A 27,830-nucleotide genomic window follows, 5' to 3' on the forward strand; every position below is an offset into this window, starting at 1 on the left:
ATTGACTGCTCATCTCAGATCTTCTTACATGCCTGAGCCCCTGAATCTGTTATGTCTGTGGTTTCTTGGCAGGATGGAAATTCTGCAATATCATGATTGTCCTAATGGAGGTAAGATGTGCCGTTCAGCTTGCTAAAGACAAAAGACAACCAACCCATCTGTGCAGTGAACGCATATACGTACACACTAGTGAGCGCTCGCGCACACACACACACACACACAAACATATTAATTTTACTGACTTTTCTGGCTCTGGGCTATGTAAGCTCACCACACAATTTATGTGAAATGACCTGTTCCTTCCTGAATTGGTCTGATCACCTGCTTATTTCTGCGTATGGTTGCTTATGTGACACAAATGGTGGCTGATTTGACCCACTGGCTCGATAAACCCTGTTCTCCCCTACATGTAAATGATGTGTTGTACCTTTGATAACAGGTTCGGGCCTGAATAAGCATAGCCATGAATAAGCATACGTGCATCAATGGATCTGTAGTTTTATTGGATCTTCATAAACAAATATGACCTCAAGGCTGGACATTATGCTGTTAGTTTGATGCAAACAGACACCATATTGTTCATGGCTGAAACATCTTGGAAACATCTGAGAAAATCTGGTTAATGACACCACTCTGATATTGTAACACTAATACTGCAGTCGGGCCTCCACACGGTGTTGTGTTTCTCATTAATCCAGTTGAAAAAAAAAATAGAAAATGTTATTTTACACAAAGTACAAAAAAAATATTTCTACAGTTAACGTTCAAACATCAAACACTCCTTCATACGTTACGTAATACTTTTTTTTTTTTTTTAACAGTATTTTACTGTTTCTGGTGCCCGATTCTACTTTCTACTCTTTTACGAGTTACGAGTTTAATCATTTTATACACTAAATTAAAGACGTCATGAAGGTTAAAGGTTAGATGCTTTATTTAAAATGCTTGAATTGACGTTACTTGGTCAATGAAGAAATTGTTTTGTTTGTCAAAAAAATTTTGACAATTACTTTAAATTTGACATTTCTGTGGAACATCTGTCGTCACTTTGGCAGAAAATACATCTAAATCAACATACTCACATAGAGTGTGACACTTAAAAAAAAAAAATCAAATGTATAAAATCCCTTCAAAGCCGGCACAGAAGTGGCACAATGCCCTGGAATGTTACAGTATGACTGAAATGAGAACAGATAGCTAGAGATTAGACTCTACTATGCAGTCACACGCGCCGTCTAACAGGTCCCTTTGAACGGAATCAGACACAGAGCCCACGCAGGCAGTGTATCCACTTCAGTAGTGGTTATATTTACAGGAATGTTGGATCAGCGTTGAATTGGGGGCCGGGAGAACACTGGTGGAGCCTCACTGGGTCTGAGCAGGCCTGTTTTTCCTCTCCTGCCAGTCTTTCTCTCTCAGACTCAGCTCAGCCTCTGTGAAGGCTGCAGGGCCCCAGTTGGTGATCTTCTGTGGCCCCTTTGAGCCTGACACACACACACACACACACACACACACACACACACACACACACACACACACAATAATCATGCATTAACTTTCATTATGAATAATCAGATGGTAAAAACACACATATCCTCCCTCAGGTAAAGGTGTAAAAGTAATTCTCTCTGAAGAGATTTCCTAATACACCTCTAAAAGGTGGTATTCTCTGGTATCTAAACAATAAGCTGATTTGGAAAGAAAGGAGTAAGACCATGGCTGTAGAATGATTTGCAATGTTACTGTTGTCCATTTAATAAGCATTGCTTAGCTTCTCAACATGTTCACCCAAAAACCCTTGTACACTATATGGACTACATCAAAAGTATCAAAGAATAAAAAAAAAAAGAGTTTATCCTGCTTTTACTGCCTCTACTGTCCAGTGAAGTGTTTCTGCTAGATTTTGGAGCATTCCAAAATATATTATATATATATTATATTTACAGGATAAATTCAGTGACAGGAGCGTTAGTGAGGCCGTTGGATGATCACAACCCCACCTCATCGCCAACTCATCCCAGAAGTATTGGATGGAGCACCATCATTCCACTGCTCCACAGCTCAGCACTTTGGGGCTTTATAGCCCTCTAGCCCACACTTGGCATTAGGAATGGTGCCAACAGGCTCATGTTTATCTGCTCCAGAAAGTCATATTTTGTTGGCAGTGCTTCTCCATGGGGACTGTGTGTGTGTGTGTGTGTGTGTGTGTGTGTGTGTGTGTGTGTGTGCGCACATCTTGGACATCAGTGTCAGCGATGGGTGCAACTTAAGTAGCTGAATGCATTCATTAGAAGGGCTGTCCACAAACATTTGGACATATAAAAGTATGTATATTTTCACTTTTTGATATAATGTGCATCTGGAAATTGTGTCAGAACTTTACTGTAAATAAACCAATAGAAATTATTTGAAATTACTCATTAATAATATTTTCCTCCATTGAAAATAAACAGGGCTTTTTCCTTTTTCTGTAAAGTTGCCATTTTGAAGATACAATACATTAGCATTGTCTGCACTCTTACAAATAATGTTTCTTCCACTGGTTCTTTAAGTGATGCCATAGAAAGACCATCTTCAATGTCATAAAGAACCATCTTTGTAAAAGAGAAGAGCGAGTGAAGAACCTTTGAACTGGTAAAGAACCTTTACGATAAGTAAAAGGGTTTTAAAAGGTTCTTCACGCTCTATTACAAACATGGTTATTTATGTAACCAAAAGTGGTTCTTCTATGGTACCGCTCAAAGAACCATTCGAAGCTCCTCTATTTAAGTTTCTTTTCTGCCAAAAAGTGTGGGGAGAGGAAAAGCCAGAGAGAATAAGATAAGAGTTATGTAATCATAAGTTTTTACCAGGCTGTATGAGACGTATGAGTCCCTCATGATGGGCCACCTTATCCTTCCAGCTCTTTGTGTTATTGGCAGCATCTTCTAGTTTCTTCATTACTTCCTGTCCAGGAAGATCAACAAAGAGTTAAAGCTCACAAGCAGCCATAGAGACAGACATTTCAACCAGCACTGCTGATGCACTGCTATTTCAGGCCACTAGAGAGTGCTCTAGACCAAAAATTCAGTTCACTCTTTTGTCTAGATTCAAGAGTTTGTCATATGCACAGCAGAAACAAGCAACTGTACAATGTACAACACTGTACAATTAAATGCTTACTTTGAATATATATATAAACACACACAATAAGGTACACTAAAGTAAAGTAAAGTAAAAAGTAAAAGAAAAGAAAATTGAAAATCAAATAAATTGCCCATTGAGGATCATGCAGATGTCTGTCAGAAATCTATTGGGAACTTAAGTACTGTTACTTACATTCTGCTATCAATAGTTAAGCTGGAAAATGAATGTTTGGAATGAACATGTACTGAACTTGTCCCATTCATATAGTTAAGCTAGTGCTTTGCAGGGCTACTTCAGAACCAGGCTTAAAGCAGCATTATGCAAGAGCTGGCATTTATTGCTCCTGAGCTCCCCCTACAGTCACGAAGTGTAGTTTGTGCCTTTGCGTCTTAATTACTCAAGGACATGCTTTACACATGCATTTCTGGACAAGCTGAAAGATACAGAACCATCACTAAAAGTGATGAAAATACATGTGGACTGATGCAGTAGAGTAATATTGCAGGATTTTACACAAATATGATTCGGGTTATGCAGTTCATATGACCAAACCTTTCTGGGGTGCTGAGCCAAGACAAGTGGAGCATCACAATAGTTTTAAAGCTGCTTTAAGGTGAAAATGCTACATAATGTTGCTTTAATAATCACTGTTTTATAGTATGACAAATCAAGCTGTGCTACTGATGTTGCTTTACGCTCTTAAGTTGCTCCTCTAAAAATAGGCTGTCATGCTGAAACTACTAAAACACTCTACTAACCTGCTTAACGGGAAGGAAGAAGCTAGAAACATGACATCACTGTGTGTGAGCAAGTTCCACTATAGGTTATATTAGTTCCCAGGCTGACTCAGATACATTTCAGATCCTTATCAGCCCAATGGCTTTATAGATTGATATTCCATCTCTAGTAATAATGCACAGCACATGTGCTTGCCCATGTATGGATGCACAATATGCGAGGTACCTCATACTGCTCTAGCGCCCCCTGCCTCTCGATCTCCAGATGTTGCAGCTGCTGCATGGCGGCCTGCAGGGCATCCTCTTTGGCCAGTCGCTCTCGCTCCAGCTCCTCCTTCTCGGCCTGCGTCTGTGATATGGCCTGCTGCTGCCGCAAGTGGATCTGCTCCAGCTCTGCACGCTTTGCTGCCTCTTCCTCCAGTAGCCTGCACCACACAACACACAGAAGGCTGAACACACTCTTCAGCACTTTAGCAAGAGCATAAGGGTGTAGGAATGAGTGGAATGAGTGGATACAAGTAATAAATCTCTGTCAGCAATAATCCACAGCTGTGTACTACCCTGGTCAGGGTTGCGGTAGGTCCGAAGCCTACCTGGAATCATTGGGCATTTGAGTAGTTCTTGCTGTGGTGCCACAGAAGAACCACTTTTGCTTCCATACAGAACCTTTTTGTAATGGAGCTGTGAGTGAACCTCCAATTGATAAAATAACCTTTACGTTGACTTTTTTAGACCTTTAAGATGTTATTTGCACATATTATCCAAATGTTTGTGGACACCCCTTCAAATGAATGTGCCTATTGCTGACACAGATGTGCATATGCACACACACAACCTGTCTAGTGCCTTTAATAAAATACTGCCAGGCATGGGCTAGAGAGGTATGAAGCCTCTCAGCATTCATCTGTGCAGCAGTGGAACTGTGTTCTCTGGAATGATGGATGGTGCTCCATCCAATACTTTTTGAGATGAGTTGGGGAGTTGGGGATGATGATGCTGTGATGCGGTGGTGATCATCATCTAACATCCTGGCCTCACTAACACTCTTGTGGCTAAATCAAACTCTCACAGCAATGCTCCAAAATGTAGTAGAAAGTGTTTCCTTGAGACAGTTACTCCCACAAATGCAGGATAAACTCTTTTTAATACCCTTGATTTCAGAAGAAACAATGAATGAGAGGGTGTCCAAATACTTTTATCCATATAGTGTACATTTCTTTTAGAAAAATGGTTCTTCTGTGGCATCATTTAAAGAACCCGTTGTAGCACCTTTATTTTGAAGAGTGTAGTGTACATAAAGGTGTTTGCAAATAACAGTTTTGGTTGATGCTATTTATTTAATTATCACTTTTCAGCAAATGTATTTCAATTCCTAATAAAAAATTCCTAACCAGCTTATCTAGTTCCAATGAGTCAATTAAGACCTAAAAAGTCAGAGCTAATAACTGGAAGGGCTTGAAGCTTTTGCATAAGTCACAATTATTTTTTTTCTGTAATTTAAATTAATCAACTAAGATGTACTATGTATTCCCACAATAACTGGCATCAGCAAAAATGTGCAGAGGTTATGTTTTTCATTATATTAAAAGTGACCAACATATGTATTTAGCCAACTGTATATCATCACTATTAAACAAAATTACATTACTTAGGTTTTTTTGTACATTTTTTTGGCCTTATATGAAAACCTCAGTTATTCTTCCCATTGGCTTACAATTTCATGACAAACAGACCAGCACAAAACCAGATTTTCGTTTCTCCTGTAAAGTTACTATTAAGGATATCCACTGTTTTGTCCCGAAAAAGACCAAATCACTTAATCGCACAGAAACAGAGCACTACTTAGGGAGAAAGAGCCCACAGCGAGTGTTTAAAATGCTGAGCTGGTAACAGGTCAGCACAAAAGCAGGAAGAAAGCATGCCTGGGAAGGGTCAGACAGGGAACAGGAACCACACGCTACAGCCGGCAATCACAGAAGTTCACATCCTCTGACGCTCCACCGTCTCTGTCACTTCTCCCTCCATCGTAAATGATGATTTGTGGTCTGCCCAGTGCTCCCTATTCTAATGACATCCTATCCTAATGTGCTTGTTTGCCTTACTGACAAAAGGTGTGGACGTTATGATCATTCACCTCACCCCCAACTCCACAACTCATCCCAAAAGTACTGGATGAAGTACCACCAACACAGTTCTGCCCAATACACCCCTTTAGCCCATGCCTGGCATTAGACATGGTATTGAAAGGTTCTTGTTTATCTGCTCCAGAGTCCCATTCTGTGGGCAGTACTTTTCTAGGCAAGCCGTGTTTCTCATTTGTACATTCACGTCAGCAATGGGTGCAACCTAAAGTAGCAAAATGCATTTACATTAAAAGGGGTGTCCACAAATATCTCTTTTGGGATTAGCTGGAGGGACATTTAGTACCTGACTTCTCTAATGCTTCTGTGTCTGAGATCGTTAAAAACCTCACACTATCGATCCAACAGCTAATGTAAAGCTTTTCAAGAAGATTAGAGGCGGCTACTGCAGCAAATTAATAGTTGACAGGGATAAACTCAGCAGGTGTCTACTAACTTTTGGACAAATTCTCAAATTCTCTAGAGAATGATGTAACATCTGAAAATGTGAATGTTTGAATGTAGATATTTACTCATTTACTACCCATTTGTGTATGACCATGTGTGAATGTGTGTGTGTGTGTGTGGGTGTGTGTACCTGGCCTGCAGTTTGCGCACAGTTTCTTCATCCTGCCTGGCCTCCCTCTCTTCCTCTAGCGCCTCCTCCAGGCGATGGTACATATCCTCCAACTCCCGCACACGCTGAAGATACTGCTCCAGCTCACTGGACTTCTGCGCTACCTGCTCCTCCATCTGAAGCCGCACCTAAGACACAAACACACACACACATTAATATTACCTCAGCTTATCAGGCAAACACATTTGATGACTGAGGTTTAGTCTGTCAAGAAACAGACTATTGGTTAACATACCTGACAACAGAGATAAGACACATTGTCCTAGAAATAGCTTACTGGGCTTTTACAGAGAAAACAGAGTTTTCATAACAGCTTCCCTTAATACTCTCTTACCGCTAGCATCCATTTCACCTGTGTGTGTAACATGCAGTGGAGTCTGCAGGTCAGTGGAAAGTGAATGTCACAGTTTTAGTTGTTGTTTGTAGTTTAGTTGTAGGGTTTAAAATGAAACAATGACTAAAGTGAAAGTACAGAACTGAATCAAAAGGTTTAGTCTAAGGGTACACAGTCTCCCCCAATCTAGAGAAGCACAAGTAACTGGCTGATCTCGCTGTATTTGTTCACTTACAAGTGAGCTGGCAAAAGGACTATATAGGGCATCACAAGGATAAAAACCAAAACAAACCAATCAGATACCGCCTGTAAATGTTTGCTTCAATTAGGATGATCAGTTATCGTTCTCAAGTCATGTTGCAAATATAACTCGGCCCTGCAGATTTCTCCTGTACAACATCTGGAGAATTCGACCCTTCCTCTCTAGAGAGGCCACCTATGTGCTCGTTCAGTCTCTCGCCACTTCAAGACTTGACTACTGCAACTCTCTTCTGCCATGGGGCTCCATCAGGCCCCTGCAACTTATTCAGAATGTAGTGGCAAGGGTCGTCTTTAACATTTCTAAGTTCAGCCATGTCACTCCTTTGCTGCGTTCTCTTCACTGACTTCCTGTAGCTGCCCGCATCAGATTCAAAACCCTGACGCTGGCCTACAAAGCCAAGAACGGACCAGCCCCTCCGTACTTGATGGCAATGGTCAAAAGCCAGTCTGCATCAAGAGCCCTTCGAGCTTCAAGTACAGCACGGCTTGACCCACCATCCCTTAAAATCCACTGGTGTCCAGGCTTTTTTCTGTCCTGGCACCGAAGTGGTAGAACGAGCTTACCCTGGGTGTCTGAACGGCTCACTGAGTCGCTCACTGTCTTCAAATTATATAGTATTATGGTCTCCTTATTGACTTGTGTTTAATAGTACTTAGAGGTATTTTTTAATTTTTGGTCTATTGAAACTAGCTGAGGTTTTTCTTGAGTAAATAATGAAGCACTTTTGCTTCCAGTTGCTCTGGATAAGAGCGTCTGCTATATGCCACAAATGTAAATGTAGATTACTGTAGAACACTTGGATGCTTCGACCATGGAATGAAGCCAAAGCTGTCCGCCATGTTGCCAAATTTGCAACCAGAGTCTGTGCAGTGGAGACCAGAGTAGACCCCCCCCCCTCTTCTCCCAGACTGAGCATGTCTCAGACTGCCTTCACTGAGCTAACAGCACAGAAGCAGATTTTTCCTCTGGATTTGACCAGTAAGAGTAAAAGTGCAGTTGATGTTAGTTCCACTACAACGCAGCTACTCCATGTAATGAACTGAAAGGGTGCTATGCAGGTCCTGCAGATGGTCTCTTCTAGCCAAAAGCTGTCAATCACTTCATTCCTAAGTATAAACCCGCCCTCAGGGGGATCAGCAGAATAAGGTTTTGAGGCTTGCTTGACTTTTGAGAGTTGTTGTGCTGTCAATGTGTTTCTGCCACTTGTGGGCAACAGCAGTTTCATAAGACCACAGAAGACAACAGAAAAGATGACAGAGGAACTCCTTCAATCATGATGAAATGTCTGTTAATATGGATCAATAAACATCACCCTGGATGTAGTCATAAATGTGTCATGGGGCAGCGTTGCTGCTGATGAAAATAGTTTTTATTTAATACTATATAGTGGAACTTCTTAATTAGTGGGAAACACTAGCAAACTTCTGAGGCACTAATCATCCATCATTGGTACCCGACCTTCTGATACTAGTGTTAAGCCTTCCTAGAAGAGTAGAGACTAACAACCTTTTAGTGGTGTGTCTGCCAATGTCAGCCAACTACCTCAAACCTCAGTGGACAGCTCTTCACCTTGCACCAGAATGATGACTCAAAAACATCACTAAAGCTTTTTCTGAGGCAAAGTGTTCCTGACTGTTCAACTACATGGCCTGAGCACCAGTGAAGATGTATTCCAATACTTCAGTACTGGAGCCAAAAATCTATCAAAACAAGCAGAAGTAAACAAGTGTTGCATTACAGCCTGGCAGAGCTTCGCCAGAGAAGATCCTCAGAACCTGATGATGTCAAGAGGACTTCGGTTCCTGTTACTTAGGTTCACCTAAAATAGGTAACTATGTAGGGCCTGAATTAATGCATTCTGAAATTCTGTGCCATTCCATTTCCAAGTCAATTGACTGAAGCACTGAGACAAAACAACTAAACAGCTGTGCCACTGTCCCATTATTTATGGACTACATAGTGTATATATGTGTGCGTGTTTCTGTGTGAATGTGGTTGCATTTCAGCATATTATCAGATCCACGTATCTGTGGGAGCTTCCACATTCAGAGAATAACAGCAGAAAACAGAAGTTACACCAAAAAGAACTTCCTAAAAAAGCACAAATACGGATCAACGGATGAAAGAGTCATCAAACTCCCCATTGGTGCACGACTCGTAATGAGGATGTGATGTCACTCAAAGAGCTGGCTTCTGACCATCATTTCAAGACTTCAAAATTTGGGAATTTCCACTTACCATGAAGCAAAACTAGACACAGTCTTTAGCCAAACGGTGTGAAGCAAGCAGCCTGTGTTATGATTTCATACAACAGATTTTCCTAATTACATCTTGGTAGATACATAATACATTTATATATAATTTTTATTTTTTATTATTATTATTATTATTATTATACTATATTGTCATGCTTGACATCCTGTGACCACACTAAAATCACCGTAATGCATGACCTCTTATGGCTTATTCTTTTAACCCTTTGCACATCCCAAACAACCAATTACAGATGAGAAAGAGATGACGGACACACAAATCCACCAGTTAGATACAGGGAGAGGCAGAGACGAGTATCTTGACCTGTCTTCATTGCCTCAAAACTTCGGATGTGAGTTAGGTATAATCTGGAAATGAGATGTAATCGAAAAGGACTGGCTCTACAGATTGAGGAAATGTATGAACCGTATTTCGGGGCTATATTATCACAAAGATATTAATAGAAACATCAGATTTGACACGCCGTCATACACCCCAGTGGATTAATATACCTCAATTCCACTCATTTCCTACAGTATTAGAATAATATGTTTGTACCATTTTTTCCTTCTCCATTTCGGTTCTGTAGAGATCCTCCAGCTCGTTCTGGGTCTGCAGGCGCCTGCGCTCCTCCTCAGCTGCGTTAGCTGCCGCCTCCTCCAGTTTCTGGGTAGTGACGAAGAAAAAATGACAGCCATGCTTAATGACAACTTACAGTTCACAATAAATAAACAAGTTTATAATGTACTAGTTACTAGTTACTATTATTGACCATCACAAGATTGTTGGTTCGCTACCCAGGTCTGTTAACTGCCACTGTTAGGCCCTTGAACAAGACCCTTATACTTCTCTGCTCCCAGGGTGCTGTAGCATGGCTGACCCTGCACTTTGACCCTAGCTTTCTAAACTGGGATATGCAAAGGCATTAATTTCGGTGACTTGTGGCTCAGTGCTTAGAGCACTGGGTTATTAATCACAGGGTTGTTGGTTTGTTATCCAGGTCTGTAAAGCTACTACTGTTGGGCCCTTGAGCAAGTCCATACACTGCATCAGTGTATAAGTACAATGACAATAAAGACACTTTCTCTTCTTTATATTGCTTATTGATCACAGGGTTGTGGGTTCAACAGTGAAGTCTGTTAAGCCGTTACCGTCAGGCCCTTAACCAAGTATACCTTTCTGCTGCAGGGGTGCTGCGGCATGACTGACCCTATGCTTTGACCCCAGCACTGCAGCACTACAGCACAGCACTGCCCTCCACACTACAGACTGGGGTTCGATTCCCCACCCCATACCAGTAAGAGTGTTTCACCAAATGCCACAAATGATAAGTTGCTGCAGCTCTACACCGACTACAACACTTTTTGTAACTTCAATAAAAAGACATGTGCTAAACCGTTTATGCACCAACACCCACAAAACACTACTTTGGTAGTAAGTGCATAAAAATGCTCTAGGCATTTAAGCATGTCTTCTTTTTAAGTAGGCTTCAAGGCAACATTGCATCGTTAACAGTGCTGGCAATTAAAGAAGGCAACAGTCCAGTCTGCTCCTCAGAGATGATCATAAGATCTTTACTGAGCACATAGCACAGCAGTGATGGTCATTAGCAGCGAGCAAGGAGAAAGCAGGGCACTAATAAAGCAGCATGCAACAGAGAACATGGCCAACAATAAACCTCAACGCTGCGGGACTCCTTAAAAAACCCAATACACATAAACCTGAAAGAGGCAGATCATGTATACACACACACACACACACACTCCTTCCTGCCATACTGACTTTGCCATTTGTGGGTGAAAAGACGACAAACACCACACTGGCAAAGCTGCAAAAAAAACTCCACATCAACTCCATGGTGTTCAGAATAGTCATGTAATGAAGTATAAGTACTTTAAATCTGTTTTATGAGTAACAGTCTTGTTCATTTAATTAACTTTATGTAATTTTATATAATATAATTTTATATAAATGTATAATATAACTTTTATAATAAAGTTATATTAGATTTTTATATAACTGTATATTCTCAGCGTTCTTTACGTTCAGAAGAATCTTCAGTCCTGTTCACCATTCTGGACACATGTAACATTTCTTTTTTTTATTATATATAATAATGATCTCTATCTCTATCTGAAGCATGTTACTACAGGTTTTTGTTTTTACATGTTCTTTATGCATTCTACATGTAAGATATTTTAGAAAATTTTCATTATAAGTGATTTCACATTTTTTAACGATAAAGTTTAAAGTTTGCCTCACCTAAAAAAGTAACAGTGAAAATGAAAGAATACACAGATATTGTTGAGACAAGGCGAAGTGTCAGGGAGTGTAAATGACTAACACTTCTAACTAAGCACATGCTCTCCCACTTACTAAAACAGCACCACAGAAAACATAAACTACATAGGTCATGTCAGCATGGCTACAAGAGGAACTGATCGCTAATCTTTACTGATGATAGTGATTTAGTTTATATGCAACTGTAATCACTTCCCTGCCTCTTATTCATTAGTGTTCAGGTGTGATTTGAAATGAGAGCACCATTGGCAGCCTTGCAGGGCAGTGTGAAATGTCTCAGGTGGTAGAGCTGACAGACAGGGCAGGTATTGTGTTTCAGAGTGAGCTCCGCAGGACTGGAACGAGTGAGGCTCAGGCTAGCCATCTCCTGGTGCACTTATTGTCCTGCTCTGTGTAAGGGCTAAGTGGGGTAGGCAGTGACTCATCAATGGCATATTGTTTTCCATTCACACTTCATCTCACCCTCACGGGGGTCAGACAAAGAGAACTTGTTGGCATAGTAAGTCCAATGATTGTCACCATTTCACACTTTCTGCACAGTAGCACAGTGGTGCTCTACAGCATTGTGAAATACTGTATAATGCATGTGTTGATTGCCTTATACAAGCCAAGTGTGTTTCAGAATTATCAAAAGTTTGTTTATTACGGTCAGTTGTCATAAGGTGACCTCGCTGAGTCAGCCCAAAAACTACAACCAACTCTAAGGTCAGCAATCCTGAAGGATACTTATTGTGGATGCATTTTGTCAGCAATAGTCAGGGCAATTGTCAGCATTAACCCTTAGTAATCAAGAGTTTTCATGTGAATATAAATGTGAATACATGTTTTACTACATAGTGAGATGCACAACTAATAAAAAAAGAATATTTTCAATGGTGTACTTTTGTAAGTCAACCTGGACACAGCCTTCTGCTAAATACTATAAATGTAAATGCTAATAATAAAATAGATAGATATGGATAAATGGATGCATGGGTGGACAAACCGACAGAAGGATAGATAGCTGGCTGGAAGGATGGATAGGTGACTAGATAGATACATAGATTGCTGGATGGATGGACAAACAGATGGATTTAGGGATGGACAGACAGACAGATAGACAGATGGACAGCCAAATAAATATGTAGATTGTAGGCAGGCAGACAGATGAAAAGCTATGGAGCTAGCTAGACAGACAGATAGACAGATAGCTAGAAAGCTAGACATCCAGATAGATGGATAGATGAACAGATAGACAGCCAAATAGATAGGTAGATAGGTAGACAGACAGACAGACAGATAGGGCTGAATGGATGGATGTACGGACAGACAGATAAATGGGTAGATTGGATTGATCGATGTATAGACAGACAAACAAACAGACAGGTAGATAGAAAACTAGACAGAGAGACAAACAGACGGATAGATAGATGGATAGACTGACAGCCAAATAGATATAGACATACAGACAGACATACATACAGAGATAGACAGACAGACAGACAGACAGACAGATAGAAAGACTTGTTTCAGTGAGCTATGAGAAATATTCTATTTAAAATCGCATTATACTTTTATTATTGTGGGTGATAACTGCAACTTTTAAGGGCTATACATTCGTCTACAGAGTCGGCTAGTTGGAAACTACTCACAATACTCAAATCCACAATTTAGAACCATTTAGCTGCTTTAAACCCTTCAAAGGTCAGAGGTCTCAGATCAAAGGTCTCTAAGGCCCCAGACAGGATTGGGCTACATAAGCCACTAGTTGATTATACTCTAGTATCTGAAAGGAAAATGTAATCAGGATAACGAGAGCTGACTGGAAACACGGGTTAAGTAGGGTTAAGAGAGCAAGCGAAACACCCATCCCCCAGTCACCCCACCCTCATCACACACACACACTAAATCTTTATATTCCAACCCCCACCCTGACGGGGGTGAAACCACACAGTGGGCCTAATCTGATTTAAACTCTAATGAATAGCTAATTAACAGAATTTCTACTGAAGGGTTTCTTCTGAGATTGGGATTAATGAATGAGCAGAAAAGCTGCCAGAAGAACTGAAGGTTTCAGTCAAATTTGCATCCATGAATAACAAACAGTGTGATAGAGAACCATCGAGAGTTCCTGTGGAAATACACATTCATGATGGATAAATGTGGTTAAAGTCTTTGTTCCTGTTTTAGTTACTGGTTTCGACCTTGTCTCTGAGGTAGAGTACGTGTTGGTAATTGTACAGGTCATCTAGTACATGTCGCATCTTTGTGACATTGAGACAATTCTGAGTATCATTCGAGTCCAAATCAGTAGTCTCTAGAGCTTAGGCTTTGAGCAGTTAAACATTACCCTGGTTTGCAGCAGAAGCTGAAGACCTCAAGAGCTAAAATACCAACACTCATAATGACAGAAGCCTTCACAAATGGGACAAATGCCAAGGTGCAATATAGTAGTAGGGAAAACACCACACTGTGCTTAACAAACAAAAGTGATGACCCCTGGTGTAGGGGGGGGCAGAGTGCGGTGAACATTTCCTGTAATTAGAGAAGCTTACAGACCTTCCTCATGGCCTCCAGCTCTCTCTGCTTGTTCTCATTGGCCGTCTGCAGCTCTCTCATTCTGAGTTCCAGCTGCTCCTGCTCAGCCTGCTGTTTCTGCCGCAGCTCGCGCCGCTTCTGCCGCGCCTCGCGGTGCGGAGCCGGCCGCCCCACCTTCAGCAGAGAGATACATGTCTGAATAGCTGAGAGAGAGAGAGAGAGAGAGAGAGAGAGAGAGAGAGAGAGAGAGAGAGAGAGAGAGAGAGAGAGAAATTGAGGAAGAGGGAAAGAGAGACAGGCAAATTTTACACAGTAGAACAATTTACTTAACTTGGTCAAAAGTATTGGGACACCTGATCATTCCTTGTTTTTTTCCTGAAATGAAGGGTAATAAAAAAAGAGTTTATTCTGCTTTTGTTGGAGAAAGGTTTTGCTACTGTCCAGGGAAGGCTTTCTTCTGGAGCATTACTGTGAGGATTTGATTGCATTCAGCGACAAGAGCAAGTTAGTGAGGTCAGGATGTTGGATGATCCCCACCGCAGCTCATTCCAAACTCCCCAACTAATCCTAAATGTATTGGATGAAGCACAGATATCAAGATCATACAGTTCTCCACTGCTCCACAGCTCAATGCTGGGGAGCTTTATACCCCTCTAGCCCACTCCTGACATTAGGCATGGTGCCAATATGTTCACATTCATCTGCTCCATAGAGTCCTATTCTATTCACAATATTTCTCTACAGGGACTAGACAAGCTGTGTGTGTCAGTAATGGGTGCAACCTAAACTAGCTGAATGCATTCATTACAAGGGGTGTCCACAAACATTTGGACACCCCTTCAAATTTGTCTGTTCTTTCACTTTTAGTAACTGTTAGTAACTCTTCCTGTGCCGCCATGGCAAAGTTGTCCTACTTCACTAGATTTCAGTGCAATTATATCAGTACTGGATTAAAAGGAAATCCTGTATGTCTTCAAGTGAGTCATGGGGCTCTTTCCTACCTTGAATCCATTCCTGCTTCTTCTTTTTATCCGAGGCGCTGATCTCAAAGCTTTTGTCTGAGCACTTAACAAAGAAAAGGCATTTCTTGCCCTCCTTATCTGGTAGTGACTGCAGAGAGAGGAGGATTCGTCAGCACACGGTCATGCAGGAAAAGGAAAGCTATTGACTGAATAACAGAAATTTTTTCATACAGGAATATCTCAACATGCTGTATGACCTCACTCCACCCACTCGTCTGCTGGCCTGAAGTACTGCTGTTTCACTTTTTTGGACAGTCCCTTTATCCTAACCCTGCCCTATGCCTGTTAAAACCTAGACACCTAGTTATAAATGCAGTAAATTAATGAAACGCAGTCTCAATGCGTGGAGACTCTTACAGTAGGTTTAGTTTAGGGCCAAACTGTAGATTTGGAGTCTGAACTGTAACTAGCTAATGTAGCTACAACATACTGGTCATGCAAAACCTTTTTCAATAACACAGACCTATTATATTAGCCTCATCTCTCCACTGAAAAACTAAAGAAAACGTCAGAGATGGTTTGAATTAGAGGTGGGTGATATGAACAAAATAAATTGTGATTGTAAATGGAATAAAAACATTATATTTTATAGCAGTTTCTAAACTATGGAAATCTGCAAGTGTTTATTTGCTGAGTAAAAAGATAAATGACTGATACTATAAATGACTGATTTCAGAAAAGAATGCCTTGCCTCAACGCAGCAGTTCCCATCCAGCATGATATCCCCCTTTTTCTCTGCCAGGTCTTCGCTGACATAGTATGAGATGGAACTGGGCCGGAGCAGAAACCACCGTTCAGTCCAGTTCTTCCGTCTGTGGCCCTTTTTCATCATATAACCCTGGAAATACAGTAGATGTATAAATAGAGTACAAAGCTAATGAAGAGTCCCTTTTTGAAAGTGCCAGTCTTTAATGTCTGGTAAAGGGCAAGGTATTCATTTTAAGTGCACTGACTGATTTCCTGTTACTTAGTATTCTCTATCTGTGGTTGCACATCTGGCCTTGGCAATAGTCTCCTCCCCCTCTCCTTTCTCTCTGCATACTGATTCAAACCCAAAGCAGAAAACACCACTGTTATCAGTGAGCTCCATTGATGCCACCTGCATTTCTCAAAACATAGATTTATTCTCACAGATGGCTCAGTTGCATAGCAAGCAGCGGGCAATCTACACAGAGGTCACTACATGGCCAATGCAGGGCAGCGCAAATTAACAGGACTATACTTCACACTTCAGTCCCATTTTATACATTTTTGTAAATCTTTTTACAGAACTTACTTAGGAACTATCTAGGTGCATCCAACAATGAAGGCAGCACTGTGCTCCTTTTACATGATGGAAAACAAAAAGGGCAATTGCACTGGTTTGTTCCCAAGTAATTTCGAGTGGTTTGGTGTGAAATGTGTCATCTGTATTGTTTACACAGGTGGTAATAGGAACCATGTATCTGTTTAACACCCAATGTGTCGTAAAATACAATATCTAAAGACTACATCTAAACAATATCTAAAAAGTGCTTTTTCTATCCCCACCACTGTGATCGCTTTCCTCAATATAAAGGAAGAGGCGTTTCTCTACAAGCCACCAAATTCTAACTACAGCATTCAACATGATGAACGCATACTGCATACTAACCAAGACACTATTCTGATCAGAAGACTACTATATACTCGCTCATTTTGTGCACATGAGGAACTCTGGATCTAATTCAGGTATGCCCAGTAAGTACAATTTTGCAATCACCAGATGAGCTGTTTCCTCTTTCTTTTTTGAGCAGGATTAATGAAGACCCCCAGTGATTTCACAACAACATTGTCCACCGCAGATCGAATCAGACATCAATACAGGACAGACGTTTGGTCTATAACTATAACTATAACTAATTTGACTATCTGTCATCAGAAACTGAACCTTAATTTTCCTAATATTTGTTGGGGCTCTCACCTCCACCTGATTCTCACAAATAATTAGTAATAAGCATCACACTTCAGTCACCTTTCATTGTCACCATGATTACAAAAACCAACAGGAAACCCTTAAAGATCTGTACATACTCAAGAACTATCACAGTGCACCCAACTTCAGTGCAATTCCAATCATGCTTCTTTTCCATAGTGATAATGGTAAACTCTGGGGGCCGATGTGAATGGTGTTGGGGGAAACACAGAACAAAGAAATGCATTATAGTAAGTAATATATAACTATAATAATATATAACTATAATAAGTAACTTTTTATAGATTATCTGTGCCTTGTACATCACTTGCATGTGTGTTTTCTACCTGCTGACAACACAGCACAAGGGAAGCGGCATAAACCCAATAAGCAATCTGTGGAAGCATCTAATCGTGCTATTATTATAGACTAATAATAATTATAATAGGATAATAACCACTAGATAAAAGCTTTGTGCAGAAGAAAAGATAGACCCAACCTTGTCCAGACTAGATTTTCATTCATGTGCAGCTCTATAAGCTTTACATTTCATTCATCAGGAGCATTTCCTGAACTCATTCAACTGATTTAATCACTGTCAACAGCGGAACTTTCTGTGTGTTCAGAGTAAAGGCAGGGTTAGGGAAAGGCCATTTACCTTATTTTTACTGTGGTAAGAAGGATTACTGGGTTGTCCATGGTATTGGTAGTTGGTTGAGGTGTGTATGAGTTTTAGAGGGTAATGTAGAAGTACAGTAATAAGTGGTGCGATGACTCCCTGGTGTCCAGATTGTAATAAGTAAAGTAATCCCATAACAAAACAGTTAAAACTTAAATACGCACCTGCTTCAGCACATCCAAAATAAGCTCCTGGAAGACCTCGTTTATGCCCATTGAGAGTGTCTGACGGTCCATGCCCTTGCTAAAGTGGCCCATGCCCACCAGCTCAATCAGCTCCCACGCAGTCAGACACTGCTGCTTACTGCCCAGCTGCAACTTGTAGTCCTCAAACTTCTCCTCAATCCAGCTGCCACCCATCGCCTCCGTCAGTTTACGTAGGAAGTACTCAATCTAAGGAACAAAGAATGGAGATTGAACACAAGAACAGTATATCCTGCAGAGCAGCATTGTGCAGAGGACATCATTGGCTGCTGGCTTTTCACTTGAGGGGTAAGATGTTCACTTATTCTCTCCAAGTGTGGCTAAGACCAGCCACCACCTACATAGCTTCTTTCTTCAGGCCACACTAAGTGGTATAAAACCCAGGGATTATCATCGCTATAGTAACTAAGCCTGCATATAAAGTAAAGGCATCTTCATTAAACACTTAAATGAGTGGTTGGTGCGTGTTCAGCATTCTATGATTTTTCTTTCTTTAAAAAGGTTGTTAAAATTATTACATGTAATGCTGGGCTATGGAACATCTAGTTGAGTAGGAACCTTGAACTGTGTAACCTTGAACTGAACATCTGAGTATTTTTATATACTCACAAAATGCTTGAAAGCATTAATAAATTACTCTCACATAATGTAGCTATTGGTGATTCTTAGTGGCTGCTAGGTGGTTGCTATGGCATCCCAGGCAGTTGCTATGATGTTGTTATGTGGTTGCTATGTGTTTGCTACGTAGTTGCTATGGTGTTGCTAAGTGGCTGCTAGGTGGTTGCTATGGTATCCCAATTGGTTGCTATGCTGTTGCCAAGTGGTTATTAGGTGGTTGCTATACTGTTGCTAAGCAGTCGCTATGGTGTTGCTAAGCGGTTGCTTTGGTGTTGCTAAGTGGCTGCTAGGTTGTTGCTATGGTATGTCAATTAGCTGATATGCTGTTGCCAAGTGGTTATTAGGTGCTTGCTATACTGTTGCTAAGCAGTTGCTATGGTGTTGCTAAGTGGTTGCTATGGTATCCCAAGGGGTTGCTATGGTGTAGCTAAGTGGTTGCTAAGCGGTTGCTGTGGTACACTGGGTGGTTGCTCTGGTGTTGCTAGGTAATTGCTAAGTGGTTGCTATGATTTCCCAGGTAGTTGCTATGCTGCAGCTAAGTGCTGGCTATGGTATTAAAGTGGTGGCAACCCATATTAAACACACCACATTCAGTCAACGTCTGAAGGTAATTAGTTTGATCAGGTGGGGTGAATTAGGGTCGGGGTCAAAGTTTGCAGGATGGTAACTCTCCAGAAGCAGGACTGAATACCACTGCTATACCTGCTGTATCTACAACAATACAACAACACAGTCACTAGTCTACAGGAACACACCCGTCCTTTACTAAAATATCAGCAGCATATAGGACAACACAGCCACACAGTACAATCTGGGGAGTGTTACATGAAGCTGAGCGGTTCCTTTTTTGCCCCAAGCGCTGGGCAATACAACAGCATGAAGAGCATTTACTTAATAAGCAAGTGACCCATGTGGTTACAACAGTTCACACAACACAGACTATACGCTACAGTTACTGTTTACTACAACAGGACAGTAGAGAGCACACACCAAACTCAATCTCTACACATACCAAATGTGAAATGCGACTGCCTGATTGTTGTAATTACGTGGTTGAGGTGTGAAAAAAAGCAATAAACGTGGACAAATATACTATATGGACAAAAGTATTGGGACACTTACACATTACACCTACAGGATACCTTTTATGACATCCCATTCTAAACCCATTGTCATTAATATGGAGTCTGTCCTTCTTTGCAGCTCTAACAGCAGGTTTTGAACTGCAGTTATTAAGTCAGCAGAGTGTTGGAGACTTTTATGCATGATACAATATGACCAGCCAAACAAAAAAGCTGAGTTAGTGACTATTACAAACCATTACTTGGTAAATGAAAGAAGTTAGGTGTGTCTGTTTGCATTACTGGATGCATCAATAATTTGCAAAATATTTGATGCAACTATCAAGCAGGACTGTAGCAGGGAACTGGACTATGGGAATTCCAGGGAGTTCCTGGGAATTATATGGATTATATAATGGATTCACAGTGAGCAGCAGTGGTGTCTGTCTGACCTCTTCTGCGACGATGATCAAAGGGTATCGGTCCTCCGACAGGAAGTTGAAAATGCACCAGATCTTGAAAGCATCATCATCGGAGATGAGCAGATGGTTTCTGTTGAGGTTTTTTCTGGCGCACAGAGTCCAGCACATCCTGTTAAAGTCCACTCGATCAAAGTTATCCTGGACCTGCAGAAGCATCAAACACAAACAGGTTAATACGCTAATATCTGGTTCTAATGTTTTTTTGTTTTTGTTTGTTTTTGTTTGTTTGTTTTTTTTTGGGGGGGGGGGGGGTATTCATATGTACACACTAAAATGAATCAAATCTCCTGGAATATCTAGTATAAAGAACAGGAAGAGGTGCCCGGAACAAACAGAACTGCTTGCTTTCTTCTAGCACTGAACTGGCGTTCCCAGGGATACCTCTGGAACGCTTCGACCCGAGCCACGGATAATGGGGCCTAACTCACTGGACGCTCTGCTGGGAAACAGCTCAGCATTATCACCAAGCAAATGTGCTCACACATTTAAACAATCCACATGGTCAAATACAGACAGCTAACACACAGTCTTCTTTAGAGGCACATTCATGTTCACTAGACTCCGGCCCGCTCAGTACGGAGTGACCACAGCCGAAGTCCAAGTTAGCAATATAATAAAAATGCTGAAGTGTTTTTTTGTGGGGGATTTTTTTTGAGACCTAATCTGTGTAATTTGAGAAGGTTGTAGCTGAGACTTAAGTTAAAGTTGTTGACATAAGCTTTCTTACATCCCAAACTCTGACCTCAGTGACCCCAATCAATCACTCAGCTAACAATCCTACAAACTGCCTGGTTTTCCATTTGTTCCTTTCCAGCTCCTGACACATACCAGACAAATTAACAACTACATAGACATAAGAACCAGAGGCATCTAAATATGCATTCAGACAGCAGGGTGAAGGAAAGGTTTAACTTTAGGTTTAGCTGAAAGTCAGGGGTGTGAAGAGGTATATGTGCTGGGCTTAACGCTAACACTAGTCTTTTACCATCTCTTATGTCCAGTGACTGTCTCAAAAACAAACCTGAGCTAAACACACATCAGAAGGGCCAGCTTAAGACTAAGGGTAGGCTCAAAAGAGGTGGGAAAGGGGGAGTTTCTTCCACCACAAAGAAAGTCTTGACTAAGAAAGGTCTTGATGCTTGTCTTCCATGCTTCCTGAGAGATGGTGGGTCGAGTCAGAAGGGCTCTCGGTACAGGTCTGGTTTTGACTTTTCTAATCAGGTAGGGAGCAGCTGAATTATTTTTGGCTTTGTTGGCCAGTTTTACATCTGATGTGTGCTGCTACAGGAAGCCAGTAATGGGGGTCTGCTGCAAGGAAGTGGCTAATTACTAATATACCTACAATTTATACATGAGAGTAAATACTAGTGACTAAAGAATCTTTTTTTAGGATTTCTGTATAATTCAGCTATTAACACTATTAACAAATACACTATACGGAAAAAAGTATTGGGACACCTACGCATTACACCTACAGGATACCTTTTGTGACATCCCGTTCCAAACAAGACTTTTTCATGCACTTTTAGCCTTTTCACTTAATGTCAATAATACCACTCTCAGTCGGTGGTGGAATACCTAGAAGGAAAGGAATTTCACAAACTGACTTGCTGCAACAGTGGCATCCTATTACAGCACCACACTGGAATTCAGTGAGCTCCCATTCTTACACTAATGTGTGTAAAGTGCAGACTGCATGACTAGGTGCTTAAATTTATACACCTGTGGCAAATGGGACTAAACGAAACTCATAAAAATGATTGTGTGTCCCTATATTGTGTGTCCCTATAACTTATACTATTTGTCACTGTACAGTGTACAGCGAAACATTTAACCCATCTGTGGTAGTGAACACACACACACTAGTGAACTAGGGGCAGGGAGTACACACACACCCAGAGCGCTGGGCAGCCAACTCCAGCGCCCGGAGAGCAGAGAGGGTAAAGGGCACAAGGGCTCAAGGGCCCAACAGTAGCAGCTTGCCAAGCCCGGGAATCAAACCCACAACCCTGTTATCGATAGCCCGGCGCTCTAACCGCTGAGCCACCACTGCCCCTTAAAGCCCCTGCTTAGCTTCCGAGATCAGACGAGATCGGGCGTGCTCAGGTGGTATGGCTGTAAGCTGTAGCTATAGCTATTCAATACATCGTTTTTTTTAAGGAGGCTAGGCTATGATGGCTATGGCAGAAAAAATGAGTTTCTCTAACAAGAATAGTTGACGATATGATCTTGTGCAGTGTTAATGCTGAGCTAACATTAGTATTCTATTCCATTTACCCTATCTGGGCAACTCAACTGAGGAGTCACACAAGCTTTTTAAGACACATTTTATTGTCACGTTTCTGACAATTAACAAAAATAAAACATGAGAGTTGATATTTTTTCTTACATGAATTTTCCAAGTAGCTTTAAGTAAATGACTGAACAGCCACTTCATGCCAATATACATTCAGACAAAGATATAATTTTAAACATGACCACCCATTGGATGTAAACGGCATTACACACTCTATTCAATGAGGGAAATAAGGTCAAACAGCAAAAGTATTGTATTCCAGCAATTCGATCATGAGAAAAGGTCTACCGTGTGGTTACAATGCCTGTTAAAGGGTAAATGTCATCCTTTTCACATCTCAATGGACGGTAAGAACTCAATAACCCTGTCCATGTACTTTTCTGTGAGTATTTTCAAACGATAACACCTTTACTAATACCACAGTCCATTTGTCAGCAGGCTAATCTTCTCCTAATCCAGCTACACCAAAGTTAATACAGTGAAACATCAGTGCAGTCATTCCTGAATCACAGTCCCGTGCTATTCATATCTCTTGATGTTGTTCGATCAACCTTACAGGTTAAGGGGACAAAATATGTGCAGACAGGCCTTGTGAAATGCTGGCTCAACACAATCCACCAACACACAGTTCCACTGGGCAGGCAGTTTGTTTTGAAGTAGCAGCTTGTTCGTCACACACATACACACACACACACACACCTCCCGTCTTGCTCTGCGCGCAGCAGGGCCACACAATAGTAGCCTTGTGGAGCCACTGCTGCTGCTGAGCACCAGAGAAAACTGGTCATTTGCATTCTGTGGAGGGGAGAGCGAGTGAGATTTATAAACAAGGCCTTATCACCGCCTCTGGCCTCAACGCCACTTACACACACTCTTCCTAACCCCACACAGTTCCGAAAAACAATGACAATCATGGGATGCTATATCACAAATCCCTTTCAGAAACGGTCTGAAATTATAAGATATATTTATAACTTCTAACGTAAGTCAGGTAAGTAATACACTAATGCACCAATACACTTGACAGAACTATGTTATGTGAACTGTATGTAGACGATGTAATCACGGTGGCCAGGAGGTCTGATATGCACTAAATGTTTGACCACACAGTCATAGAGAAATAGGTCTCTCAGTGCGGGCTCTATTTTGGTCCTGCGCTTGTATAGCGGCCCTGCTCTCTTTTGTTCCCCTTCTGACATCATGGCACTTCATTAACAATGCATTCCAGGATTTGAGAGAGAGCTATGAAAGAGGAAGAGCGACTCTATACCACATTTCGAGTTAAAAAATGCAATTTAAAAAACAGACATCCACACTTTCATACCAGGGGACGCCTTATTTATCTCAACTTCAGATGGCTTTAAACTGATCCTTAAAATAGTCTGTGCTTAAACAGTGTTTGTCATGTGATGAACAGGTCATACTCAGTGGTTAGATGTTAGACCGCAAGTGAAGTGCTGTAGCTGATATTTTTCACCACATTGGAGGATTCACTTGGACTACAAAAAGCTGAATAAGAGAATACCAGCAAAGACAGGGTGCAAGTAAAAAAATGAATAAAGCTGCGAAGGGTGGAAGAAAGACGGTGAATGAGTGAGAGGGAGCAAATGAGTGAGTGAGTACAAACAGGCTACACATCTACACAGAAAACTTGGCTGTTGGTCAAGCGGGTGGGCAGGGAAAAGGGAAAGGCGGTTCTCAAAGGGCCGAAAGGGCGTGGGTGGGGGGTTTGGGAGATTGGAGGTTTTGTGAAATACGCACCAGCAGAAACGTACACATTAACGAATATCCAGTAAGTTCATAAACTCAACACTGATGACATGATGACAATGGTTTTTCCCCCCAGACAATACCAACAGACTCAAACCACTGGTGTTGTGAAATATGCCTCTTCCTTAATCTGTTTCCGCTTGCACAAGGACATGACAGCCCAGAGCAGCTTCAGAAAGCCACTCAACAGCACTCTCCATCAACGCTATCAGACCTTTGCCGAGCTGAAGTGTGTCTCGAAGCCATTAGTAGCAAGGGGGAATGATTTACAAAGGCCAGATTTACAAAGCCCTCTTGAATCTAAAGTGAATCAAAATTGGTACAATACAATTCCTTTCCACTTGAGACAAACAGGACAGCATAAAAACTGACACTATCATGCAAAGTCCAACATTTGGAGAGGGAAAAAACGTTCTTTACTTTCAATCAAAGTCAATGTAAAAATATTTAATTCCAAGTAATTTTGGAGCTTTTATATAGGTCTGTTCCTCATGAAATCATGACGAAACGTAAAGAACGACTGCCAGATTCAAATTATGTGCGTAAAAGAAAACTTAAGAATTAAGATACATGGTTTTTGCTGGACATCAATGAAATATACTGTATAAATAGGTCTGCATTTGCATGTGAAACTATTTCTGATGAGTATTTATCATCTTTTATTTATTGGTGTGTTTAAAGGTGTAAGCTTAACCACTTCCAAAGCTCTCCTTAAGGAACACCAGTATTTACAATTCCAGTTTATCTTTAATCAGTTCATCATTAAACTGCTGGTGGGACTAAACAAATCCATACAGTGTCTGGAGTTCACAGAGAAGATCAGCAACCAAACCTGTGTTGTTCTAACTCTGTTCTTTTAATCAGCATCTCAATTACTTTATTGTACTTCTTCAACTGAATGTATTATAATTCTGATTATTTGTAGTCAATGTTACCTAGCTAAAATAAACAGCTTTCCTTGGCTGCCTCAAAGGTTTGCAGTCTGTGCACTCCATTCCAAAACCTTTCCTGCTTTCTGTGATGACGAACAAATGGGCTGAACAAAGGCTAAGGCTGGCCCGACTCTAAACACCCTTTCACTTTTTCAGAGTTGGGCCTTTGGAAGTGAAACTGAACAAGGCTGCCACTCTGAATGAAGGAGGGGTTTGAGACAGGGCCTTTGTATACAGGGTTAGGGTAAAGGCTTCCCAAAAACAACAAGAACAACAGGGCTTAAGAAGCTCACCTTGTCCAGGATGAATCTGTTCAGGTAGGGCATGTATCCCTGAGTGGAGACCGGACCTTCGTCATCATCTTTGAAGTGCTCCTCCAGAGCCACTGGATCGTGAGGGATCTTCATCACAGTACAGAGGTTATGGGAAAGCACCTAAAATGAAGAGTTCACACCATGACATACGTTATAAGATATTTAATACTGAACATGACTGATCAGTGTGTTTTCACAGTCACTTGTTTTGCATGATTTTGGCTGATCAATGATCTACATTGTGGCAAAGCTTAAATATGAACGAATATGAATGCTTTATCTCTCCAGGACACTGATCCTTGTAGATATAGTATCTGGGTCGGTAGATATCTAAATGCTGATGCTAAAATATAGGATTTTAGCATCAGCCCACAATGTCCACATGCATCCCTACTCACAATGCCTTTCCGTCTCTTGGACAGCTGCCATTGTGGAAATATTAGGATATAAGCTACTGTGCATTTGATTAGCATTGGGTTGCCAACATTATAAAAATCAATAATCACATACATTCACAATGTCTGAGCAAGACCCTGTAACTTCCATCTATTACACATTTCGTTACAATACGGATAAAGAAACACTGAAAACAAGTTGACAGAGTTTCCACCCTACTCATTTTTAATAGATGGGCCCTCAGCCTATGTCTCCTCAAAGTAACACTAGCTTAAAAACACCACAGCTCCCTTCATTGTCAATCAGGTCTTGAAGAAGTCCAACAGTAGAAAATGCGACTGTACTTTGCAGCAGCAAGTTCATTAATAGGTTGAAGGTTGCTGTTGCTGAGAAAGACATCCAGTGTAGAAAACCACACCAGAGCTATTTAAAGGAGGATTCGACATTACGCCTCATCACAACAACGAGAGGCAAACCACACACGATTACAGAAACAGATCTACAGAAAACTCAGTCAATGCAACTACTTTGTGATTAAATACACCAAACCTCTAAAACAACACTTCCTAAAGAGCAGAGATGAGTGGACAGCACACTTTCTGACCTGCATGGATTTATACTTCTGTAAACATTTAGTCACTGTCATTTAATTGTGTTCATTCAAATTGAGTTGAGTGTAATTGGGTTGAGTTAGGCTGGGCTCCTGGACGGATTTGCTGTTACTCACACCTCTCCATTTAGAGCATTAGCATTTTTAAGAGTTAAAAAAAAAAGAGAGAAGAACAGCAAACATTTCCTATGCTGATCAACGCTAAAGATACCAACAGATGTTCCACTGCTTTTCTGTAAGGACCTCTTAGTAACACTTACTAAGTAAAAGAAGAAAAGCTGTGTTTAACAGGGGAAATGTACTCTGGCTGGAGACAATGGTTAAATCCTTTTAGTGCTATAGGGAACCTTTTTTAAGGTTATTTACATTGGCTAAACTTATGCAAGATGTTTTCCATCATAGAGAACAAACGGGCAAGTAAGCAAATCCTGGCTTTAATAAAAGTACCCTTATATATAAAAAGAAAACAAGTAGAGCAAAAACGGTAGAAATATAAAACAGCATTATTGGAATATTTTTTTACTCATTTTTTTTTTGGAAATATACATTTATTTTATTTTACATTTTTAGTCAAATTCTTTTTTTTATGGTACTTTTATTATGCTGACAATTTCACAGGGATAAACATCAGTTTAGGCTACTCTACTCTTTCTTGTCAATACTTAATATACTTAATATAACATATACTCTTTAAAAACATAACTTTAAACTGCTGTATAATAAAAAAAAAAAACTAAAACAACAACAAAAAACCACACACACACACACACACACACTTGTTAATCCCACCTCGCCTGAGAAGTGAGTTTTCACACGTTTTACAGCGCGTGAACGCAGCGTCGCGATTTCCTTCACTCGGGGCTGAGAGAACTCCGCTCTACTCGGGAGTCGGAGTCCTTTCTAACACACACAGGAAAACAACATGACGTTTAGCTCAAATTTGAGTACCTTAAGCTGAGATTTCGACACTTTCCCACTTTTGTCCACGTCCAGGGCTGTGAAGGCATGCCATATTGACTTCAGAAGCTCATCCCTTAGTCCCATTTCGAGCGGCAGCAGCTCCGGACTGTTGAGTGTGGTGGCGCGTGCGCTCAGGCTGAAGGCTCCTCTCAGAGGGACGGAGAGGCTGCAGTCACATGACTGAGCACTGAAGGGACTGGACTCAGCATTCACCAGCCCAGCACACTTGTTACCATTGTGCCTAACGGTTTGCCATACACATAACAC

At 41.0% G+C, this 27,830-nt stretch overlaps 1 protein-coding gene across 1 annotated transcript; it reads right to left on the minus strand.

Annotated features, from left to right (window-relative positions):
* Positions 1–481: 481 nt before the first annotated feature.
* swap70b (switching B cell complex subunit SWAP70b) lies at positions 482–27,682 on the minus strand. The gene is made up of 12 exons (XM_072695602.1): positions 27,552–27,682; positions 25,577–25,717; positions 20,256–20,429; positions 18,086–18,313; positions 16,001–16,147; positions 15,289–15,397; positions 14,309–14,490; positions 10,028–10,135; positions 6,582–6,748; positions 4,090–4,288; positions 2,850–2,946; positions 482–1,484 (listed from the first exon to the last, which is right to left on the minus strand). Exons 1-12 carry the CDS (start codon positions 27,645–27,647, stop codon positions 1,366–1,368), a joined length of 1,767 nt encoding a protein of 588 aa, XP_072551703.1. The 5' UTR covers positions 27,648–27,682; the 3' UTR covers positions 482–1,365.
* Between the last annotated feature and the right edge of the window lie 148 nt (positions 27,683–27,830).

This window comes from Salminus brasiliensis, chromosome 13 (assembly GCF_030463535.1).
Source record: "Salminus brasiliensis chromosome 13, fSalBra1.hap2, whole genome shotgun sequence".
Lineage (NCBI taxonomy): Eukaryota > Metazoa > Chordata > Actinopteri > Characiformes > Bryconidae > Salminus > Salminus brasiliensis.